The following is a 19695-nucleotide window of genomic DNA, read 5'->3' on the forward strand; positions in this document are numbered from 1 at the left end:
CGCGGAGAAAATAATAAATCGCTAAAGCGGCGGCGGGCGGGCAGCCGGGCGGGCTTCCCGGCGGCGGCGGCGCCTCTGCAGGGGTGAGCGCGGCTGGGCGCCTCCCCCCGCGCCCCCTGCGCCCAGCAAGAGCCAGCAGCGCCGCGCGGGGCTCCCGGGCGCCCGCCTGGGCCTAGGGCCTGGCTGGGCCCGGCGCGATTTCGGGGTTCGGGGCCCCCCGCGGCGCGCGCCCCGCGAGCCCGGAGCGCCGGGGGCCTGGCAGCTCGCGGGCGCCGCTCCCCCTCCCGCCCTCCTTCCCTCCCCGCGCCCCTCTTGGGGCGCAGCGCGCTCACGGGCTCCTCGTCCTCCCGCAGGCACGGCGCCCCCCACCCACCCCGCGCCCGGACCAGCGCTGGAACCCCCGCCCGCGCCCAGGTGGGGGCCCCCGCCCCGGGGTTCCCAGGGCGAAGGGTGGGCGGAGAGGGGGCGCCCGCCGGGGCCAGGGTGGAGCCCCTTCCGAGGTGCAGCTGCTGCGTCTTCGTGGGGGCCACCTGGGCGCCTCCTTTCTGGGCTCTTTCGTCCCCGCGCCCCACTTTCTGGCTGCACGCGGCAGGGGCTTTGCTTGAGGGCCTGGGAGTCCCCCCAACTCTACAAAGACCAAGCATTTACCTAGGGGGGCTCCTTGTGGGACAGGGAGGTTAGGGGTTGGCTCCCCCCCTCCAGGTGCCCCTTGTTGGGCCTTTGCTGGCAGCAGCATCCTGACCCCCCCTGGAGCATTCTTTTGAGGGCTATTTTAGGGACCTTGCATGGCACCCCCTTCTCCATCTCAGGCTCCCCCCACTGTCCCCCAAGTCTCTGCAGAGGGGCTCGGGCTCTGGTCCCTGGGGTCCTGTCAGTTTTGCTCCTTGGAGACTGGTCCCGACTTTTCGCCTTGGTCCTGGGTAGCGGCTGCAGGGTGTCAGCATCCTCTTTGGGGGGCTTGTCTTTGGGGCACTGCGGGCTCCTGTGTCCGCTCGCTCCGGCTCTGGCAACTCGAGTGGGCACGGCTCAAAGCGGCTCCACCTGCACCCCCGCTTGGGTACGGCCCCAGTGGGCAGGTAGCCGTCTCGGGTCCTCCGGGCACGGCCGTGGGGTTCTCCCCTGTCCTGGTGCCAGACCCGCAGGGACCCAGGGCCATTGGAGAGGGCCACTGTGCTTCTGAGGATTCCTTTTGGGGGAGCCTGAGTCTTACACCCTACAATCGCAGGCCGCTCCTCACTCAGCTCCCCGCTGGTCACTTCTCTTGGCCTGGCAGGCGTCACTTTCTGGGGTTTCAGGGTGTGGGTGTGGGGTCCAACCCTGTCTGGGTGTATTTAGCTCTTTTTACTTTTTGCTTCAGTATTTTGTTTTTCATTGCGGGCACTGATTTAATGGTCATAGTTGAGTTTTCGACATAGAATGTTCGCGTGCCCACCCACCCGTCCCACCTCCACGGCCCAGAGTCCACCCCACGTCAGCCACTCCCAGCCTGCTGCCCGGGCAGACACCTTTGTCAGTTCGGTTGTCAAAGTTTGGGTCTCACGATTTTGGTGGTGTTGACTCGGTGGTTTGCAGATTTAGTTCTGTCCTTTGTTTGGGGGCCACACCTGATGGTGCTCAGGAGACTCAGTGGGATGCCGGGGATCATAGCTGGGCTGGCCGTATACAAGGCAAATGCTGGGCTCCCCCTCTGGCTCCAGGTTCTGCCCTTAACACCACCAGTGCACCTTAGCCTCCTTGGCCCCTGCCCTCTACCCCCCCCCCCCCCAATTTTCCATGTGTCTTTCTCCCCTCTGCTCACCTTTCCTTTTCTGTACCCTCCCTTCTCTGTAAGGAAGGGTGCGTCGCCTCCCTTAGCACCCCGCTCGGCATTGGGCCCTGCTCCTTGCAGTGCCGGGTCGGCTCCTCCTCGGTATTAGGGGTCAGTTATGCGTGTGTGCAGCCCCTCTCTGGACAGTGCGACTGGTGGGAACTCAGGCCCAGCCCACACAGCGTGAGGCGAGCGGGCCAACCGGTCCTCAAGGGTTTCCCTGAGCCCCAGTGACTCTCCCCTCCCTCCCACCGCTTCCCTGTGTCCACAGCCGCAGGCCCCGAGAGTATGAAGAGAGAGAGTCGGTAGGGCAGGACGATGGCCGACAAGCGCAAACTCCAAGGTAGGGTTGGCCCGGGCCCCGCGCGCCCCTCCGCATCTCTGGCGGGACCCCGACGGCCGCTCCCTTCCTCCCCGGCCAGGTGAGATTGACCGCTGCCTCAAGAAGGTGTCTGAGGGCGTGGAGCAGTTCGAAGATATCTGGCAGAAGGTAGGGGTCCTGTGCTGGGGGTGGGGTGGGGTGGCCCGGTCCCCCCGAGGAGCAGGCGCCCAAGGGCTGGGACCCCACTGATGCAACCCTCCCCTCAGCTCCACAATGCGGCCAACGCGAACCAGAAGGAAAAATATGAAGCCGACCTGAAGAAGGAGATAAAGAAGCTTCAGGTGAGGGCCTGAGGTCCCGCCCGTGTGTCCTGGGGGGCTGAGCACTCGGGGGACCCAGGTGCCCAGGAATCCCGTTTGTCCCATGCAGCGGCTGAGGGACCAGATCAAGACATGGGTGGCGTCCAACGAGATCAAGGACAAGCGGCAGCTCATAGACAACCGCAAGCTCATCGAGACGGTAGCTGGCCCGGGGTGCAAAGAGCAGTTGAGGGGACCCCCGAGACCCGGGAACCCCTCTCACTTCCCTTTTCCGCAGCAAATGGAACGGTTCAAAGTTGTGGAACGAGAGACCAAAACCAAAGCTTACAGCAAGGAGGGGCTGGGCCTGGCGCAGAAGGTGGACCCGGCCCAGAAGGAGAAGGAGGAGGTCGGCCAGTGGCTCACGGTGCGCTGCGGGCCGGGTGGGCCAGGCGGTACGGGCTGGGGGACCCCTGTGGGCTCTGCTGACGGCCGTTCTCTCCCCCAATGCCCAGAACACCATCGACACACTGAACATGCAGGTGGACCAGTTTGAGAGTGAAGTTGAGTCGTTGTCGGTGCAGACGCGGAAGAAGAAGGGCGACAAGGATGTGAGTGGGGGGCTGGCGCCCAGCAGCGGGGGTCAGGGTGTCAGCTCTGCTCAGATGGCAGAGCCGTGAGGACCTGGCTCCAAGGCGAGGAGCGAGTGGTCGGGGTGCCCAGGTTGGCGCACTCGAGGCAGCGGAAGCTGGAGGGTCCGAGGGTGGAGCAGTGCTGTTTAGGGGAGCTGGGGTACCCGTGGGGCCCAGGCCAGCCGGGTCCGGGTTCCCAGAGGGACAGACTTGGAGCGGGGTGAGGTTAGGGTCCTGCGGGGTTTGGGGCGCTGCCGCCCCTGAGCCTGGCCTGGGCTCGCCAGCAGAAGCAGGACCGGATCGAGGGCCTGAAGCGCCACATTGAGAAGCACCGCTACCACGTGCGCATGCTCGAGACCATCCTGCGCATGCTGGACAACGACTCCATCCTGGTGGACGCCATCCGCAAGATCAAGGACGACGTCGAGTACTACGTGGACTCGTCGCAGGACCCCGACTTCGAGGAGAACGAGTTTCTCTACGATGACCTGGACCTCGAGGACATTCGTGAGGCCCGGGGTGCCATGGCGGGGGAAGGGATGGTGAGGAGGGCGGGACGGCCGTGCCCACCTCGCTGCCCCCGTGTCCACACACAGCACAGGCGCTGGTCGCCACCTCCCCGCCCAGCCACAGCCACATGGAGGATGAGATCTTCAACCAGTCGAGCAGCACCCCGACCTCCACCACCTCCAGCTCCCCGATCCCGCCCAGCCCCGCCAACTGCACCACGGTGAGGCCGGGTCCCCTTCTTCTAGCACCCCAAGAGCCGGCTCCCAATCAGGGTGTCGGCCGTGGTGCTCTCAGTGCTCACCGCACTCTGTGCCTCTTGCTGTCCCGCAGGAGAACTCTGAGGATGACAAGAAGAGGGGACGCTCGACGGACAGTGAGGTCAGCCAGGTGGGTGTGAGGAGGGTCTGGGGTGGAGGCGGCAGGGCCCAGGACGGGCTGTGATGAGGTCAGAATACTGAGGGGCCTCAGGGGCCAAGGAGGAGACCACGGCCTGGGCAGCCCCTGCTTTCTGGATGTGACCTCCCCGCCCCTCGTTGCTCAGGGCGGCCCTGCTTTTAGCCCGTCTGCTTGGAGCAGCTGGCCGGTAGCCTCTGTGCCTGGCTGCTTCCAGTGTGGTCAGCCTGGCACACGCCTGGGGCACCTTGGGTGGGTCAGACCCAGGTTCCCCGTGGAGGGCACGGGTAGGGGAGGGTAGCGGAGGTCTTGGGAAGAAGCCCTGTAGAGGCAGGTCCAGCCAGCGAGCCCTCCACCTCTCTCCCCGCAGTCTCCCGCCAAGAACGGCTCGAAGCCCGCCCACGGCAGCCAGCACCCTCAGTCCCCGGCCGTACCCCCCAGCTACCCCTCCGGCCCCCCGTCTGCCCCCTCCGCCCTGAGCACTGCCCCCGGCAACAATGGGGCCACCCCAGCGGCTACCCCCAGTGCCCTGGGCCAGAAGAACAGCCCAGCCCCCAGCCACAGCTCAGGCACCCCAGCGCCCTATGCCCAAGCCGTGGCCCCACCCGCCCCCAGCGGACCCAGCGCCGCCCAGCCCCGGCCCCCCAGCGTGCAGGCGGGGGGCTCCGGCTCCAGTGCCAGCGCCGCCAAGCAGAACGGCGCCACCAGTAAGCAGGGAAGCTGGCGGGGCGGGCCCCCCAAGGCCAGGCCAGGCCCTCACCCTGCTTTTCCTCAGGCTACAGCTCCGTGGTGGCCGACAGCCCGGCTGAGGCCACGCTTAGCAGTGGGAGCAGCAGCGCCAGCAGCCAGGCCCTGGGCCCCTCTGCCCCCCACAACCCGCCTCCCAGCAGCTCGTGAGTATCTTGTCGGGGGATACCCTCGCGTCAGGCTGCGTCCCAGATGTTCTCTTCGAGTTGGGTTTTCTCAGCATTGGCCACTTCTGTCTCCTATTGGCCACCGTGCTGGGGCCCTGAAGTGTGTTCTTTCCCGTCACCGTGGCTTTTGGCTTTATGGGGTTGCCCCGTCTAGCTGCCCCGGAGCCCCCTCTCTGAGCCCACCCCACGCCCCTCTGTCTCCTCTCCTCCAGGAAAGAGCCTAGTGCTCCGGCCCCTGCAGGGGCTGGGGGCATCGCCCCAGTCTCAGGGAACAACACGGCGGGTCCCAGCCTCCTGGTGCCGCTTCCTGTGAACCCACCCAGCTCCCCCACGTCCAGCTTCAGTGAGGCCAAGACAGCTGGTGCTCTGCTCAACGGCCCCCCGCAGTTCAGCACCGCCGAGATAAAGGTAGGCCCCTCCTCCCACACCCCGTGGCCCAGGGTACTGCGCACTTTGGTTTGGGCCCCTGGCATAGGCAGGACGGGGCAGTGGCCAGGGGTGGCTGGTGGACATGGATGCGACCTGCAGACTGGCTTGGACGGTGCGGCACGGGCATTGTGGGGTCCGTGCTGTCTTCTCCAACGGGCAAGCACCCCTTAGTGCTCAGCTGTTGGAACTCTTTCTGGCCCAGAGGAGGAGCTCTAGATATCCGGTGGGCAGAACTGGGGAGCCTTTGTAGCAGGGTCAGAGACTTGGAAGTTCTTAGGTATCAGACTGAAAAAAGTCCCAGGTCATGTGGCCTTGGAGAGGAGAGGAGGAGACGGGGAGAGAGATGCCCGAAGGCCTCCAGGTGGGCTGGTAGCCAGGTGAGCTCCAAGAAGCCTGAGAGGGCAGAAGGGGGGACCAGGGTCATGCCTTGTGGCCTCTTAATCTTATGCCAAGACCCCTGCGTTCAGCATCGCTCAGTACATCACAAGCATACTGGTGGCTACCCCAGTGTTGGGTGCCTGGTTTGCCCATTTCATGGCTGGCCCTGGCTCAGGAGCAAACGCCAAGCTGGTCCCCAAGCTGGTCCCGAGACCTGACCCTGCACTTTCGCTGCCTCCCAGGCCCCCGAGCCTCTGAGCTCTCTCAAGTCCATGGCCGAGCGCGCAGCCATCAGCTCGGGCATCGAGGACCCGGTGCCAGCGCTGCACTTGACCGAGCGAGGTGAGTACTGTGAGCCACGGGTGTGGAGGGCCGGGCCACGGCAGGGCAGGTGGGCCCCGGTGGGCTCACGGACCGGCTCCCTCTCGCACCCCCAGACATTCTCCTGAGCAGCACGTCGGCACCCCCAGCCTCGGCACAGCCGCCCCTGCAGCTGTCAGAGGTGAATATACCGTTGTCCCTGGGCGTGTGTCCACTGGGCCCGGTGCCCCTAACCAAGGAGCAGTTGTACCAGCAGGCCATGGAAGAAGCCGCCTGGCACCACATGCCGCACCCCTCGGACTCGGAGCGCATCCGGTGAGCGGCATCCACCAGACCGTGCCCCCCACCCGGGCAGGGCAGAGGGTGCCAGTGCCCTCGGTGACTCTCGGCTCCCTGCAGGCAGTACCTGCCCCGGAACCCCTGCCCGACGCCCCCCTACCACCACCAGACGCCGCCCCCGCACTCGGACACGGTGGAGTTCTACCAGCGCCTGTCCACGGAGACGCTCTTCTTCATCTTCTACTACCTGGAGGTATTGCTGACCCCTATGCCCCCTGTGGCCCCACAGCCCTTTCGGGGCCCTGACGACCCCCACTGGCAACCCCGCAGGGCACCAAGGCGCAGTACCTGGCAGCCAAGGCCCTGAAGAAGCAGTCCTGGCGCTTCCACACCAAGTACATGATGTGGTTCCAGCGGCACGAGGAGCCCAAGACCATCACCGACGAGTTTGAGCAGGTGAGCCCCACCCTGTGACCTCGTTCCGGGGGGGCCCATCTGCGAGGGGACCCTCTGCCTCCTGTTCTCAGCACCAGACCCAATGCCTAGATCCCGGGCTCTGACCGCCTTCCCCACCCCTCCAGGGCACCTACATCTACTTCGACTACGAGAAGTGGGGCCAGAGGAAGAAGGAAGGGTTCACCTTCGAGTACCGCTACCTGGAGGACCGGGACCTCCAGTGACGCCGGCCCCTCCCCGCATGCTCCCCCCCAGGACGAAGGGGGGCGGCAGGCTTTTCTCTGCCTCACCCCCCCGCCCCGCCCCTCCCCAGCGAGGGACATTTTTTGGTAAACCTATTTTCATTTTGGAAAATATTTATGAATAAATAGTTTTATATGATGCTGGCAGCCATGGCCCAACTCCTTCACCCAAGCCTGCAGTCAGGGAGCCAAGGGGGTGCCACCTAATGCACCCCCATACCCCATTCAGTGCGCCAGGGGCGGGTCCTGCCAGCGGGGTCGCCGTGCCAGCTGCGGGTTGAACTGCGAGTTGTAGCGCCTGCGCCGTTCGTTAGTCTCCTCCTCCGGCTGCTCCGGGGCTGCTTCTCCTCGGACCCGGGCCAGCAAAGCCTCCGCCCGGGCCCTCTCGGCTGCTTCCCGCCGAAGACGCTCAGCTCGGAGCTGGTCCAGGGATGGGGACCTTGGGAGCGGGTGGTGGAGGAACGGGGTCAGGAAGCTGCAGGCACCGCGGACGTGGGCGCCCCTTCCTGTGTCCGTGACCAGCCAAGCTCCCGTGCCCCGAGCAGGTCCTGGAGTGATGAAACCTAGGCCCCTGCTCTACCTATCGGGGTATTTGCTTCTGATGCAGCTGCCCCAAGTCTGAACATCCCCCTCTGGCCCCAAGCAGTATCTGCCAAGCCGAATTGGGGAGAGCGCAGCCTGGGAAGGAAGGCACTGCCGGGCACCTGGGCCCTCACCCTCCTCACTCACTCACTCACCCCCTGGGCCGCGCCGGCTCCACCTTCTTCCTGCTGGGCTCGCCACCTCCGCTGTGCCCCCTCTTCTTCCCCAGGTGCTTGTGCATCTCCCGCAGGGGGTCCAGCCGAGTCTTGATCTTCTCGTCTGGACTTGGGCCCGATGGGGGACCCTCTCGCTCCGGGGGTAGCTGGTACCACGGAGGCTGGGTCTGAGCTTCCGCCGCGCTCTGGCCCAGGTAGGTCAGGATGCCCAGAGCTTTCTCTTGCCGCTCCTAAGGGGCCGGGAGCAAGAGCAGGTTGCCAGGCGCCCCACCTTGGACAGCCACCCCAGCTTGAGGCGAGAGGGTGGGTCCTTTTACGTGCTGCGTTAGGGTTCAAGGGCATCTGGGAACGGGGGAGGCCAGGCGAGTGGCTGCCACCCAAAGTTCCCGGCCTCCCTGCGTACCTTCTCCTGGCGCTTCTCTTCCTCGTGCTCTTTGTTGCCTCTCGACGCCCCTTTCCCTTCCTCCAGCAGCTCCCGGAACAGGCCCACCGGCCCGGAGGTCGGTGCTTCTGCCCCGGGAGCCGGAGCCGGCAGCGCCGGGTCATGGCGCCGGGCTTTCTTCCGCAGGAATTCTGTGCGGGCCTAGAGGGGGCCACAGGGGCCAAGTGAGCCTGGCCTCGGGTGGAGCCAGAGCAGGGCCTGCCTGTCTCCTGGGCAGGAGAAGCTGCCTTTGCAGCTCCAGGGGAAGAGCAGTTGAGGAGGATCTGCGAGTCAACACTGAGCGAACTTGGGGGGTTTGTTTCGGGGCTCACTGGGTCACTCCGATCACTCAGGGGAACCCCAAGGGATACCTTGCCCGCTGTCCTGCTTTGCGGCGCTCAAGAATCAATCACGCCTGCAGGCTCAGGGGCCTTGGGGGATGTCGGCGTCTCGGCCCTGAAGGCGAGTCTTCATGCCCAGACTGCCTGGGGCCAGCCTCGAGGATGGAAAGTTGGTTCAGCCACGGACGGAGGCTTCGAGGGGACCCGCCAAACGCGGGCGAGGGGCGAGCCCTTCCCGCGGACCCAGGAAGCCGGAGGCGCCAGCGACGCACTGCGCATGCGCCGGGCCCCACTTCCGGCCCGCGCTCCCCGTCCCGGAGGCCCCGCCCCCGCCCGGCCGCCCCGGCGTGCGTCTACCTCCTGTTGGGCGAGCAGGACCCTCCGCTCGCGCTCCTTCTCTTCCTCCCGGGCTTGCGCCTCGTCACGCCGGACGCGGGCCACATTGTCCTTGTTCCGGACGTGCCAGCTCTTCTTCGGCAGGATGTTCATGGCGCCGCCGCTCGCCGCCGACTGGCGGCCCGCCCCCGGCGCTTCCGATTGGCCGAGAGCGGGGCCGCTTCCTGTGGTCCCGACGTTGGCACGGATTGGTCACAGCGCCACTTGTCCCGCCTTCTCCGGGCTTTCTGCGAGGTGATTGGCTGAGAGGCGCCGCGGCGCTGGCGTCGCCTAGCAACTACCGTGGTTCCGCCCCCGGCGCCAGAGCTGAGCCTCCTATTGGTTGGCTCGCGCGCAGAGAGACCGGCGCACGATTTGATTGGCTCGCGCCTGCCCAAGTCCTGCCCCCCCGGCGCCGGGACGCCACTTTCAAAGCCAAGCCCTGTCAAAGCAGCTTCGCTGTGGTTTATTGATGCAAGAGGGAAGATGGCAGAGTTACTGATGCAAGAACTCTAGGGGCAGGAGCCTGGACGTGGAAAGGAAGGACCCTGGAAATCTCCAAACCCAGGGGTGAAAGGACGGACGTCTTCCCCCCCACCCACCCCCCCAGGATTTCCACGTTCCTGAGGTTTACATGGCGGATCACTGGAGGTGTTCGGCCTTGACTTTGACCAGGCTGGCCCTGTCACAGAGACGCCTGGGCAGCACTGAGTGCCACGGCGCGCTGAGCCAGGAAGACTTTGTTCTGAGACTCCTGAGGTGCAAAGGGCAAAACAAAAGGTTTGAAAAGGTTTGTGCAAAGGTTGAGAAGATTGAGGTTCCAGAGACCTTTCCCATCTTTACTTTTTTGTTGTTGTTGTTGCTTTTTAGGAAATAGAGCTTATGCTTATGTTTTGTTTTGTTTTGGGGCCACATTCGGCGTTGCTCAGGGTTTACTCCCGGCTCTGCACTCAGGAATCATTCCTGGTGGTGCCTGGGGAACCTTATGCAATGCCAGGGATTGAACCCAGGTCAGCAGCCGCATGCAAGGCTGACCCTCCCTATTTCTCCTGCCCCTTCCCCAAGTTCTTTTCCAGATTCCCCCAAAGCAATAAGGCCTTCTGAGAAGACCACCATGGACTCTCCCAAGCCCTTCCCTTGCCCACATCTCCACCTCTCCCGCCCACCCTCTCACCTTCTGAATCTGCTGTTTCAGTTCAGAGACGAGACGTCCGTAGGAGTTAGCGAGGGCCAAGGTGTAGGCCATCAGAATGCTAGAGGAGGTGGAAATAAATGGGATAGCCTGTAGAAATGCCTTTACCCTCTCTGCAAATCTTTCAAACTCATTGGCCCGTCAATCTTAGCCTCACACTGAGGAGTCTGTAACCCAGCACTGCTTTCAGACCCAGAAGTCAAGCCCCCAGCTTCCCAGAAGTCCCAGATATCAACACTTCCACCTCAAATGCAGCAGCAGGCTTCCTAAATCCCACACACTCAGATGCATATGCAGTATCCTAAGCCCCTTCACCTGCAGATCAGCAGAAGGGGCACCGCGAAGGCCTGGGTGCCCAGGAAGAAGAGAAAATTCTGGGTGGGCTGAGGAAGGTTGAGAATCAACTCTGGGATCTGATTCCAGATGGACGGCTGCCACCGAAATGGGCCACACAGCTTAGAAGGGGGGATCCTGCGGCCAGAACAAGGGACATCAAGTACAGTCTCCTCTCTCGGGGAGAGGGCGGGTGCTCCCCCAGGCACTTACAGAAAGATGCTATACAACACCGGGACGGCAGAGAGGGCCAGGCCCAGGAGAAGCACCAGCGGGAAAAAGAAATTCGCCGCTGAGGCCCGAAAGGTGCGGGAGGCCGGAGAGCAGGTGGAGAAGAGGGTGAGCTGGGGAGAAGGTGGGATGTGACACTCAGGACCTGGGACCCGCTCAGGTGCCCTCGCTCTGCCCACCAATGCAAACTGATGTTTTGGCCCTTTCTCCCATGTGCTCCCCCAGCCCCTCACCTTTTTCATATAGAAAAGCAGCAGGAACTTGGCCAGGTTGAGCAGGGGCAGGAGCGGGCAGAAAAAACTCCCCACCCAGACCACCGTCTGCGCATAGATGAGCCCCAGCACTTCGTCCGGCACCTGGAACTCTTGGGATGCCAGCTTGTGACCCAGCGACCCCAGACAGAGCCCACAAAACAGCCTGAAGAGGAGGTAGAGTCAGGGGGGGGGGCACACGCTCAATTTTTCCACCTCCAACCCGTGGTCCATCATCCACGGAAAGGGAAAACAGCTACTGAGTGGTGGGGAGCCCAAGGATTCGAGGGGGGCTGCATGCAAAGGCCTTGGACGCCCCCAGATCAGTCCTGGTATTTATGGGCGGGGTCAGAACTACCTAACCAGTAGAGGGCGGAGCCTACAGGTTCAGGGGCCGGGCTGTCAAAGTGGGCAGGGAGAATGAATGAATGGATGCTGGACCAGAGGACTGAGTCAAATGTCATGGACGTGGGGTGGAGCCAAAGGGGCGTGGCAATCGCCCAATTGGTGGGTGGAGAATTCTGGGGGCGAGGTCAATGGTAGACAATATGGGTGCGGTGTGGGCGTGGCAAAGAGGGATTGGTGATTGGCTGATCCAGACAAGGGGCGTGGTTAAGGGTGGACAACAGGTGTGTCCATGTGTGGGCATGGCTAGCGATGGGGTGGGACATGTGGGCATGACAAAGGTGTCTGATGGGCTGGTCTTAAGAAGGGGCGTGGCTAAGGGTTGAGAACAGGCGTGGTTGTGACTGAGTGGGAGCCAATGAGAGGCTGGGAGTAAGGGGGCGTGGCGAAGAGACAGACAGGGGTCTGTGCCAATAGGAATCGGAGCCCCGTGGGGGCGTGGCCACCGTAAGGGCGGGCTCTCACTTCCGAGGAAACTGTAGGAGCAGCATGACAGCCAGCCCTGTCAGCAGATCAAACACCAGCAGCTTATACATCTCCTGTCCGACCCGAGTCTCCCAGCACTGGAAATGGAAGCGACAAGTCAGAGAGACCTTAGGATCTGGACTCCTGATCTGAGAATTTCCCAGTGTCTAAGGCACCAGGGGATGCAGAAGGTGACCGTCTGGATCTAGCTGCTATCTGGACCTCCATATCCCTGTCCTCCAAGCAAGGGCATTCTAGCATTCTCCTTTCTATCAGGGCCCCAGGAGTCCTGGCCCCTTTGTCCTTCTCACCGGAAGTTCTTTGTAGTTATACCCACAGGCCTTGCAAGCTTCTTTCTCAGCATCATCTCCACAAGTGATTTTATTCCAGAGGGAGAACAGCAGGACCAACAGGGAGGCCAGGCGGAGAAACACGGTCCTGGCCAGGGGCAGTAAAGGGGATTAGAAGCAACCCAAAAGGCTGGCTGGAATGAGAGCGTTTGCCTGGCATTGCAGCCAACCCGGGTTCAGTCCCTGATATCCCATAAGGTCCTTCAAGTACCACCACCAAGAGAGATCTTGAAACAAAAGAGCAAGGAGTCAACCTTGAGCACAGCTGGATGTGGCCCCAAAACAAAGCAAAACAGAAAATTTAAGTAAACTTTAAAAGATGTGGCCCCGGGCCCGGAGATATAGCACAGCAGCGTTTGCCTTGCAAGCAGCCGATCCAGGACCAAAGGTGGTTGGTTCGAATCCCGGTGTCCCATATGGTCCCCCGTGCCTGCCAGGAGCTATTTCTGAGCAGACAGCCAGGAGTAACCCCTGAGCATCGCCGGGTGTGGCCCAAAAACCAAAAAAAAAAAAAAAAAAAAAAAAAAAAAAGATTTTTGTGGGGCCAGAGAGATAGCATGGAGGTAAGACGGTTGCCTTTCATGCAGAAGGACGGTGTAACCCCTGAGTGCTGCCGGCCAAAAACAAAAACAAAAAATGATGTGGCCCCAAAACAAAACAAAACATTTAAATAAACCTTTTTTTTTTTTTTTGGTTTTTGGGCCACACCCGTTTGACGCTCAGGGGTTACTCCTGGCTATGTGCTCAGAAATCGCCCCTGGCTTGGGGGGACCATATGGGACACCGGGGGATCGAACCGCGGTCCTTCCTTGGCTAGCGCTTGCAAGGCAGACACCTTACCTCCAGCGCCACCTACCCGGCCCCAAACCTATTTTTTTTTTTAAGTAAACTTTGAAAACTTTTTTTTTTTTTGTTTGGGCCACACCTAGTGGAGTTTAGGAGTTACTCCTGGTTTTGTTCTGGTTCAGAAATTATTCCTGGCAGGGTTGAGGACCACATAGGATGCTCGGGATCAAACCTGGGTTGGCCATGTACAAGGCCAATGCCCTCCTGCACTGTACTGTTGCACCAGCCTCAAATTTTAAGAATTTAGAAGCAACCCAGTGCCTACAGTCTGCTAGGACTGCTTCATGGTCATGTTCCCATTTCTCCCCATTTCAGGGATGGGGAAACCGAGGTTCAGGGACAGAATCAAGATTCCTCCAATCTGCCAGCCCACCCTGGAAAGGCTGATACCTGAGGAGGATGAGAATGATCTGGCGGCTGTGGGTGTAGCCCTCCAGCTGGGTCAGGAGCTTGAACACAGGAGGCAGCAGGAAGTTGACCCCGGAGATGAAGATGGAAGGCAGGTAATCCACCCCGAGCTTCAGCAGCGACGACTGCTGGATCACGGATGTCTCCTAAAGGAAAGGAAAGGGAGAAGAGAGTGGGCGAGGGAAGGGGCTGCGGGGGTCCTGGAGTGCCAACACGTAAGCCCATGTATTGCGAGATCTCAGGATGGCAGCCCGGGCCCTCCGCACCTGCAGCTGTACCGTGTAGCCCGTGGCCCAGTAGATTCCATAGAAGGCGGCACCCAGAAGCCCGAGCACCAGCAGGTTGAGCAGCGTCCGCAGCGACCACACCAGGACCTGCTGCCCCAGCGTCCGCACCGCAGCCCGGCGCCGCACGCCCGATTCCTCCAGCTCCACCTGAGGCCGGGAGAGACGTCCACTGCGTTGCAATCCTCTGGCCAGCCTGCGCCTCGCCTCAGCACTTGCAAACTCCACGTCCCTCCCACCCACTTGTCCAGGAAAACACTTAAAATTTTTTTGGGGGGCGGCCCGGAGAGATAGCATAGAGGTAGGGCGTTTGCCTTGCATGCAGAAGGACGGTGGTTCGAATCGTGGCATCCCATATGGTCCCCCGAACCTGCCAGGAGTAATTTCTGAGAGTAGGGTCAGGAGGAACCCCTGAGCGCTGCTGGGTGTGACCCAAAAGCCAAAATAATAATAATAAATTTGGGGACGGAGAGTTAGCATGGAGGTAAGATGTTTGCTTTGCATGCAGAAGGTCGGTGGTTCGAATCCCGGCATCCCATATGGTCCCCTGAGCCTGTCAGGAGCAATTTCTGAGCAGAAAGCCAGGACTAACCCCTTAGCATTGTCGGGTGTGACCCAAAAAACAAAACAAAAATCTATTTTGAGGGGGCGAGGGGAGCATTGGGTCACGCCCAGCAGTGCTCAGGAATAGTGCCTGGCAGTGTTGCAAGTCAGCCCCTGAAGAGGTTGACTGATGGAGGGATGGAGGATGAGGTCTTTCCCCTCCAGCTCGGAGCACGCGTCTGCCACCCTGTCCATCCGATGGTTCTGAGGTTAAACGGCGGGTAAACAGCTCAGCTCCCAGACAGTCAGACTTGTGGAAATATTGGCTTTATTTGATGGACAAGACTGAAGTCCAAGGTCTCTGCCTCAGTTCCAACCAACCACCCCTCGCCTTCCACAGAGCCTTGTTTTTATCCCCCAGAATCAGGTACCACCCAATGGTGGGATCAGATACCACCCAATGGTGGAAGCAGAATCAGGTCCTACCCTAGGGTGGGGGCAGAATGCCAAGTCACACCCTAGGGTAGGGCACAATCACGATCAGGTTAGGCTCAGTAACATAATAATCCCCTAAAATATTTACATACACAACAGGCAGGGCCACGGAGTCCAGGGTAGTGGACAGGGCCTGCTGTGTACCAGGCCAGCACCTTATGCTGTACTATGGCTCAGTTCCCAGGGGCCTTCCCCTCCCTGGAAGCCCTGCCCCTAGGTGGTCCCCACGCCCTTCTGGAAATTCTAGCTCTGATTTCTCAAGTCCTTTCTGGACCTGCCCCATTTTGTAACTGCACCCCAGGACCCTGAACCCTTTTTCCAGTACTCTGGCCTCAGCCTTATCTACTGGGCCTCTCCCTGCCTTCCCCCCAAATCCTCTTCTATTCCCCAAGATCCACCATTGGCAGAAGTGAGCTCCGCCAAATGCCATAAGGGTCTCATCCCTAGCTTAGCCTCACCTAGGCCAGTCCTTCTCTAGGAGGTTGTGGGCACTTTTCCCCATCCTGGCCTAGGCCCTGCCTCTCCCGTAGGCCTTGTCCCATTCTTATCTTGTTTCCGCCCTGCCCCAGCGGCCCTTTCACTATCTTTGTTTAGGCCCCACCCATGTTATCCCCTTCCTACCCCAACGCACCTTTCACCATCTTCGTCCAAGTCCCGCCTCCTTGCAGGCCCCGCCCCGTTCCTATCCGTTGCTAGCCACGCCCCTGAGAACTTGTCATTGTCTTGGTCTAGGCCACGCCCCCTTCTTGAGCCCCGCCCCGTTATGCTCCATTCTGGCCCCGCCCCAATGTACCTGTCACCATCTTCGTCCAAGCCCCGCCTCCTCTCCTTCAGAGGCCCCGCCCCTGGGAACCTTTCATGATCTTCGTCTAGGCCCCGCCCATTCTTAGTCCATTTCTTTTTTTTTTTTTTTTTTTTTTTTTTGGTTTTTGGGTCTCACCCGGCAGTTGCTCAGGGGTTACTCCTGGCTCCATGCTCAGAAGTTGCTCCTAGCAAGCATGGGGGACCATATGGGACGCCGGGATTCAAACCGATGACCTTCTGCATGAGAGGCAAACGCCTTACCTCCATGCTATCTCTCCGGCCCCCTTAGTCCATTTCTAGCCCCGCCCCTGGTGCACCTGTTGCCATCTTCATATGTCCAGGCCCCGCCTCCTTCCTAGGCCCCGCCCCATGATCCAGTTTCTGGCCCCGCCCCAATGCAAGCACCACCATGCATGCGCTAGGCCCCGCCTCCTCAACAGGTCACGCCCCTTCCTATTCATCCTGACCCCGCCCCTCCACAGGACCCGCCCCATTCTGGTCTCATTTCCAGCCCGCCCCCCCAGTGCACCTTCAACTCGTAGTAGATGTTGCGCTGCCGGAGCCGCACATGGACGTCGCCGCAGAGGCCGAAGTCCCAGGCGGAAAAGACCCGGTGGCTGTAGCTGGTCAGGGCTTCCGACTCGGCCAGTAACGTCTGCTTCAGCCCGGACACTGAGCTTGGGGGGAGATGGGAGGCGGCCAGTAGGTCCAGACAGGCAGACAGACAGACACCCCCCCCCCCACACACACACACCCTACTAATCACGCAGCTCTGCCAGAGTCCTGGAAGGCACAGGGTGTCGGGAGAGGCCTAGAACAGCTGTGCTGGGAGAAAGTGGGTGCAGGGGCTGTGAGTCACCCCTTCTTTCCTCCACAAAGGAGGTCACGATGGGCTTACTCCGGCTCTCAGGTCCCCCAGGAGAAACTGCCTTAGGGAAAATGGGGTGGCAGAGCCAGGGCAGGAGTTGGGGCGCAGGGGGGCGTCTAGCTAGGGCAGGGGCTGGGGTGTAGAGTTTGGGGTTCAAGGGACTGACCAGTGCAGGGTATCTTGGGGTGCAAGGTTTGGAATTCAGGGCTTGACCGGTGCAAGTGTTGGGTGCAGGGGGCTGACTACTACTGGGTTTGGGATTCAGGGGCAGCCTGGTGCAGGGCTTGGGTTCAAGGCTTGGAGTGTAGAGTCTGGGGTTCAGGGCAATGACCAGTCAAGGGAGTTTCACATGCAGGGTTTGGGGTTCAGAGGTTGACTGGCACAGGGGAGTTTTTGGTTCAGGGTTTGGGATTCAGGGTCTCACTGGTGCCGGTATAGGATTCAGGGGTTGGGTGCGAGGTATGGGAGTTCAGGGGCTGACTGGTGTTGGGGGTTCGGTGCAGGGCTTGGGGGTCCAGGGACTGACCGGTGCAGGATGAGCAGCAGGGAGACCAGGCCCACGGTCAAAGTGCAGCACAGGTAGGCGACTGCCAGGTGCGGGCGTTGCGGGTAGTAGCCGTAGAAGAGCGGAGACCACTCCAGAAAGGCCTGCGGGGAACGGGGCAGGGTGGGGCGGGAGGGCATTCACGGAAGGCTCTGCAGTGCGGTTCACGGGGCCCCGCCTGGCACTCACCTCTCCTGAGAGCAGGTTGAAGAGCTGCGTGGGGAAGGACACCAGGCCGCGCGGGAGCGGGTCATAGAAGCCGCAGGTTCCGTTGCCAGCCCCGGGGGGCCCCGGGGGCGCCGGGCCCAGCCAGGTGGGGAGCAGCACCATGCAGACCTTGAGCACCGATGCCACCATGTTCAGAAACAGCAGGAAGCGCAGCAGGGAGAAGTAGGACTCGGTGCCCGCGCCGTACTGGCCTAGGACAGCCGAGGCCCGTTCTTTCAGCCGGTACAGCCTCCTCCCTCAGACCCGGGGGACCAGACCCTCGGCCTCCTCCCTCAGACCCATGGCGAAACCCTCAGCCTCTTGCTTTAGACCTGGTGGGGCCAAACCTCCAGCCTCCTCTCTCAGACCCTGGGGCTGGGGGCAAACTTCCAGCCTTCTTCCTCAGACTTGGGAAGCCAGACCTCTAGAGCCTCCTCCTGACTCAGGAGTTCAGACTCTTTGCTTTTTTTTTTTTTTTTTTTTTGGTTTTTGGGTCACTTCACACCCAGCGGTGCTCAGGGGTTACTCCTGGCTGTCTGCTCAGAATAGCTCCTGGCAGGCACGGGGGACCATATGGGACACCGGGATTTGAACCAACCACCTGAGGTCCTGGATCGGCTGCTTGCAAGGCAAACGCCGCTGTGCTATTTCTCCGGGCCCAGGAGTTCGGACTCTTGAGCTTCTGCTCTCAGACCCGAGTTCAGATCCGCAACACCTCTGCCCTCAGATTTGGTCTGAGCCACGACCCTGCCACCTGCCACACCCCCGAGCCACAGCGCACCCCCGATCTTCTTCAGTGTCCAGGCCCAGGGTTTCAGGGCGTTCAGGCCTTTCCGCAGCTTCTCCCTCGACCTCCGGAGCTTCAGGGCCCAGTGGGCCATCCTAGAGTCCAGGGCCTGAGCTGCTTGGTCCCGGGCATGGTGCTGCCTGGATGGGAAAAATGGTGCTGGTCGCCACACACGGGGGTCTTTGCAGGCACAGAATGGGAAGCAGAAAGGGCTGGAACTGGGGCCCCAGTCGGGGTGGGCTTTCGGGTACTGGGTGAAAGCAGAGAGTTGGGTAGGGGAGATGGTGACAGGCAGCTGTGGGGACCCCTGACCCCAGAAGCCACCTGCTCTCACACTTTTTCAGCACCTCCCTTCTCTGTGGGTGGGTGCCACGATAAAATTAAGATGGGTGAAACTCAGACATCAATAAAATGGTAAAAAGATTAAAAATAAAAGAAAAAGAGGAAGGGCCAAAATGATAGCACAGCAGTAGGGCGTTTGCTTTGCATGCAGCTGACCCAGGTTCGATTCCCAGCATCCCATATGGTCCCCCGAGCCTGCCAGGAGCAATTTCTGAGTGCAGAGCCTGGAGTAACCCCTGAGCGCCGCCTGATGTGGCCCAAAAACCAGAAAGAAAAAAAAAAAAAGGAAAAGAAAAAGAAAAGAAAAAGAGGGCCATAACAGTAACACAGCAAGGAGGGTGTTTGCCTTGTACACAGCCTACATGGGTCCAATTCCCAGCACCCCATGTGGTCAGTTCCCTGAGCCATGCCCAGTGTGGTCCAACCACTCCCCAAAAGAAAATAAAAAGAAACAATGGGTGGCCAGAGCAATAGCACAGTGAGGAGGGCATTTGCCTTGCAAACAGATGACCCAGGCTCGATCTCCAGCGTCGCATAGGGTCCTCAGAGCCTGCCAAGAGTGATTCTTGAGCAAGAGCCAGGAGCAAGCCCTGAGCACTGTCGGATGTGGCCCCAAACTAACCCTCCTCCCCCAAAAATGGGGATCCAGAGCTTTGGGGTAAATGACCTTGTGGAAATTCGGGGAGAGGGCCTGCATCCCAACTCGACCCCAGCACTAGGGAATGCAGGGGACAGCCCAGGCTTAGGAGTGGCCGCGAAGGGGGCCACTGGGGGTGAAGTTATCCATCACGGGCGGGTCCTCGGACCATGGGCCCCTCTATCAGGATGGCCTTGGCCCCCGAAATGATGCATCTGGAAGGAAGCTGGCAGGTGCTTGGAGCAGTAGGTTCTGGGTCCAACACTTGGGGAAGCATAGTAAGGGGTCTGGAGGGCAAGCTAGGCCTGGGCACCAGGGTAGGACAGGGGAGTGGTGGAGCCTGGAAGGAAACCTCACCTATGCACCCGCCGAGCCTGCATGGGCCAGGGCAGCTCCCGGGACGGCCTAGGGTCCTGCAGCTCCTGCTGGGCGTCCTCCTCCTTCTCCTCTTCCACCTCCTCCAGGGCCCCCCAGGGCTGCACCCCTGGGCCGCGGTACCGCAGGGTGGCAAAACTGGGGAGCTCGTTCAGTACGGTGTGCAGCGACGGGCCTGGGAGGCAGCAGGCCGGGAGAACAGCGTCCAGGTCCCAGCCTCCGCCCTCAAACTGACTCCAGGGCCTAGCCTCCTCCCTCGGACTGACATTCAGGTGCCAGCCTCTTCACCTCCTGGCCCCCAGCCTTCTCCCTCAGACCCAACATCTCCGCTCTCCTCCCAGGAATCCCTCAAACACAGTTTCAGGCCTCCAGCCCCTCAGACCCAGAGGTGGGGTCCAGGCCCCCAGCCTCCTCCTTCAGACCACTTGTCCAGACCTCCAGGCACCTCCCT

General features: G+C 61.2%; 3 protein-coding genes across 4 annotated transcripts; 1 reads left to right on the plus strand and 2 right to left on the minus strand.

Moving 5' to 3' along the window:
• The first annotated feature begins 352 nt into the window (after positions 1 to 352).
• On the plus strand, positions 353 to 7129 carry CNOT3 (CCR4-NOT transcription complex subunit 3). Of its 2 annotated transcripts, XM_049787011.1 has the most exons (18): positions 353 to 414; positions 2079 to 2150; positions 2230 to 2297; positions 2396 to 2470; positions 2559 to 2648; positions 2727 to 2855; positions 2944 to 3039; positions 3345 to 3567; positions 3657 to 3790; positions 3901 to 3957; positions 4334 to 4670; positions 4739 to 4856; positions 5090 to 5285; positions 5927 to 6026; positions 6122 to 6320; positions 6405 to 6537; positions 6615 to 6740; positions 6866 to 7129. In XM_049787011.1, the coding sequence occupies exons 2-18, from the start codon at positions 2126 to 2128 to the stop codon at positions 6962 to 6964; spliced, it is 2205 nt and encodes a 734-aa protein (XP_049642968.1). In that variant the 5' UTR covers positions 353 to 414; positions 2079 to 2125; the 3' UTR covers positions 6965 to 7129. The 2 variants fall into 2 exon arrangements, with proteins under 2 accessions (XP_049642968.1, XP_049642969.1); XM_049787012.1 differs by lacking the exon at positions 353 to 414 and having other exon boundaries at positions 1769 to 2150; positions 3348 to 3567.
• On the minus strand, positions 7079 to 9002 carry LENG1 (leukocyte receptor cluster member 1). The gene is made up of 4 exons (XM_049787077.1): positions 8860 to 9002; positions 8144 to 8323; positions 7720 to 7970; positions 7079 to 7421 (listed from the first exon to the last, which is right to left on the minus strand). The coding sequence occupies exons 1-4, from the start codon at positions 8989 to 8991 to the stop codon at positions 7208 to 7210; spliced, it is 777 nt and encodes a 258-aa protein (XP_049643034.1). The 5' UTR covers positions 8992 to 9002; the 3' UTR covers positions 7079 to 7207.
• Positions 9003 to 9562: 560 nt separating this feature from the next.
• TMC4 (transmembrane channel like 4) lies at positions 9563 to 19568 on the minus strand. Its single transcript, XM_049787616.1, has 15 exons — positions 19511 to 19568; positions 19227 to 19419; positions 17885 to 18030; positions 17086 to 17315; positions 16879 to 17000; positions 16014 to 16161; positions 13625 to 13792; positions 13341 to 13504; positions 12066 to 12192; positions 11755 to 11852; positions 10867 to 11050; positions 10616 to 10746; positions 10385 to 10540; positions 10052 to 10130; positions 9563 to 9631 (listed from the first exon to the last, which is right to left on the minus strand). The coding sequence occupies exons 1-15, from the start codon at positions 19566 to 19568 to the stop codon at positions 9563 to 9565; spliced, it is 2073 nt and encodes a 690-aa protein (XP_049643573.1).
• Between the last annotated feature and the right edge of the window lie 127 nt (positions 19569 to 19695).

The sequence above is a fragment of the Suncus etruscus genome, chromosome 14 (genome assembly GCF_024139225.1).
Source record: "Suncus etruscus isolate mSunEtr1 chromosome 14, mSunEtr1.pri.cur, whole genome shotgun sequence".
Classification (NCBI taxonomy): domain Eukaryota; kingdom Metazoa; phylum Chordata; class Mammalia; order Eulipotyphla; family Soricidae; genus Suncus; species Suncus etruscus.

Excerpts from the sequence above, each read along its gene's own strand:
- CNOT3 (XM_049787011.1), top strand. The coding sequence starts at position 2,126 with ATGGCCGACAAGCGCAAACTCCAAG. Across the intron at positions 2,649-2,726 it reads ACCGCAAGCTCATCGAGACG|CAAATGGAACGGTTCAAAGT; the intron begins GTAGCTGGCCCG and ends CCTTTTCCGCAG. Across the intron at positions 3,791-3,900 it reads GCCCCGCCAACTGCACCACG|GAGAACTCTGAGGATGACAA; the intron begins GTGAGGCCGGGT and ends GCTGTCCCGCAG.
- LENG1 (XM_049787077.1), bottom strand. The coding sequence starts at position 8,991 with ATGAACATCCTGCCGAAGAAGAGCTGGCACGTCCGGAACAAGGACAAT. Across the intron at positions 7,971-8,143 it reads AAGAGAAGCGCCAGGAGAAG|GAGCGGCAAGAGAAAGCTCT; the intron begins GTACGCAGGGAG and ends CCGGCCCCTTAG. Across the intron at positions 7,422-7,719 it reads GAGCCGGCGCGGCCCAGGGG|GTCCCCATCCCTGGACCAGC; the intron begins GTGAGTGAGTGA and ends CCCGCTCCCAAG.
- TMC4 (XM_049787616.1), bottom strand. The coding sequence starts at position 19,568 with ATGTTGGGTCTGAGGGAGAAGGCTGGGGGCCAGGAGGTGAAGAGGCTG. Across the intron at positions 17,001-17,085 it reads TCAACCTGCTCTCAGGAGAG|GCCTTTCTGGAGTGGTCTCC; the intron begins GTGAGTGCCAGG and ends CGTTCCCCGCAG. Across the intron at positions 12,193-13,340 it reads ATCATTCTCATCCTCCTCAG|GACCGTGTTTCTCCGCCTGG; the intron begins GTATCAGCCTTT and ends GCCCCTGGCCAG.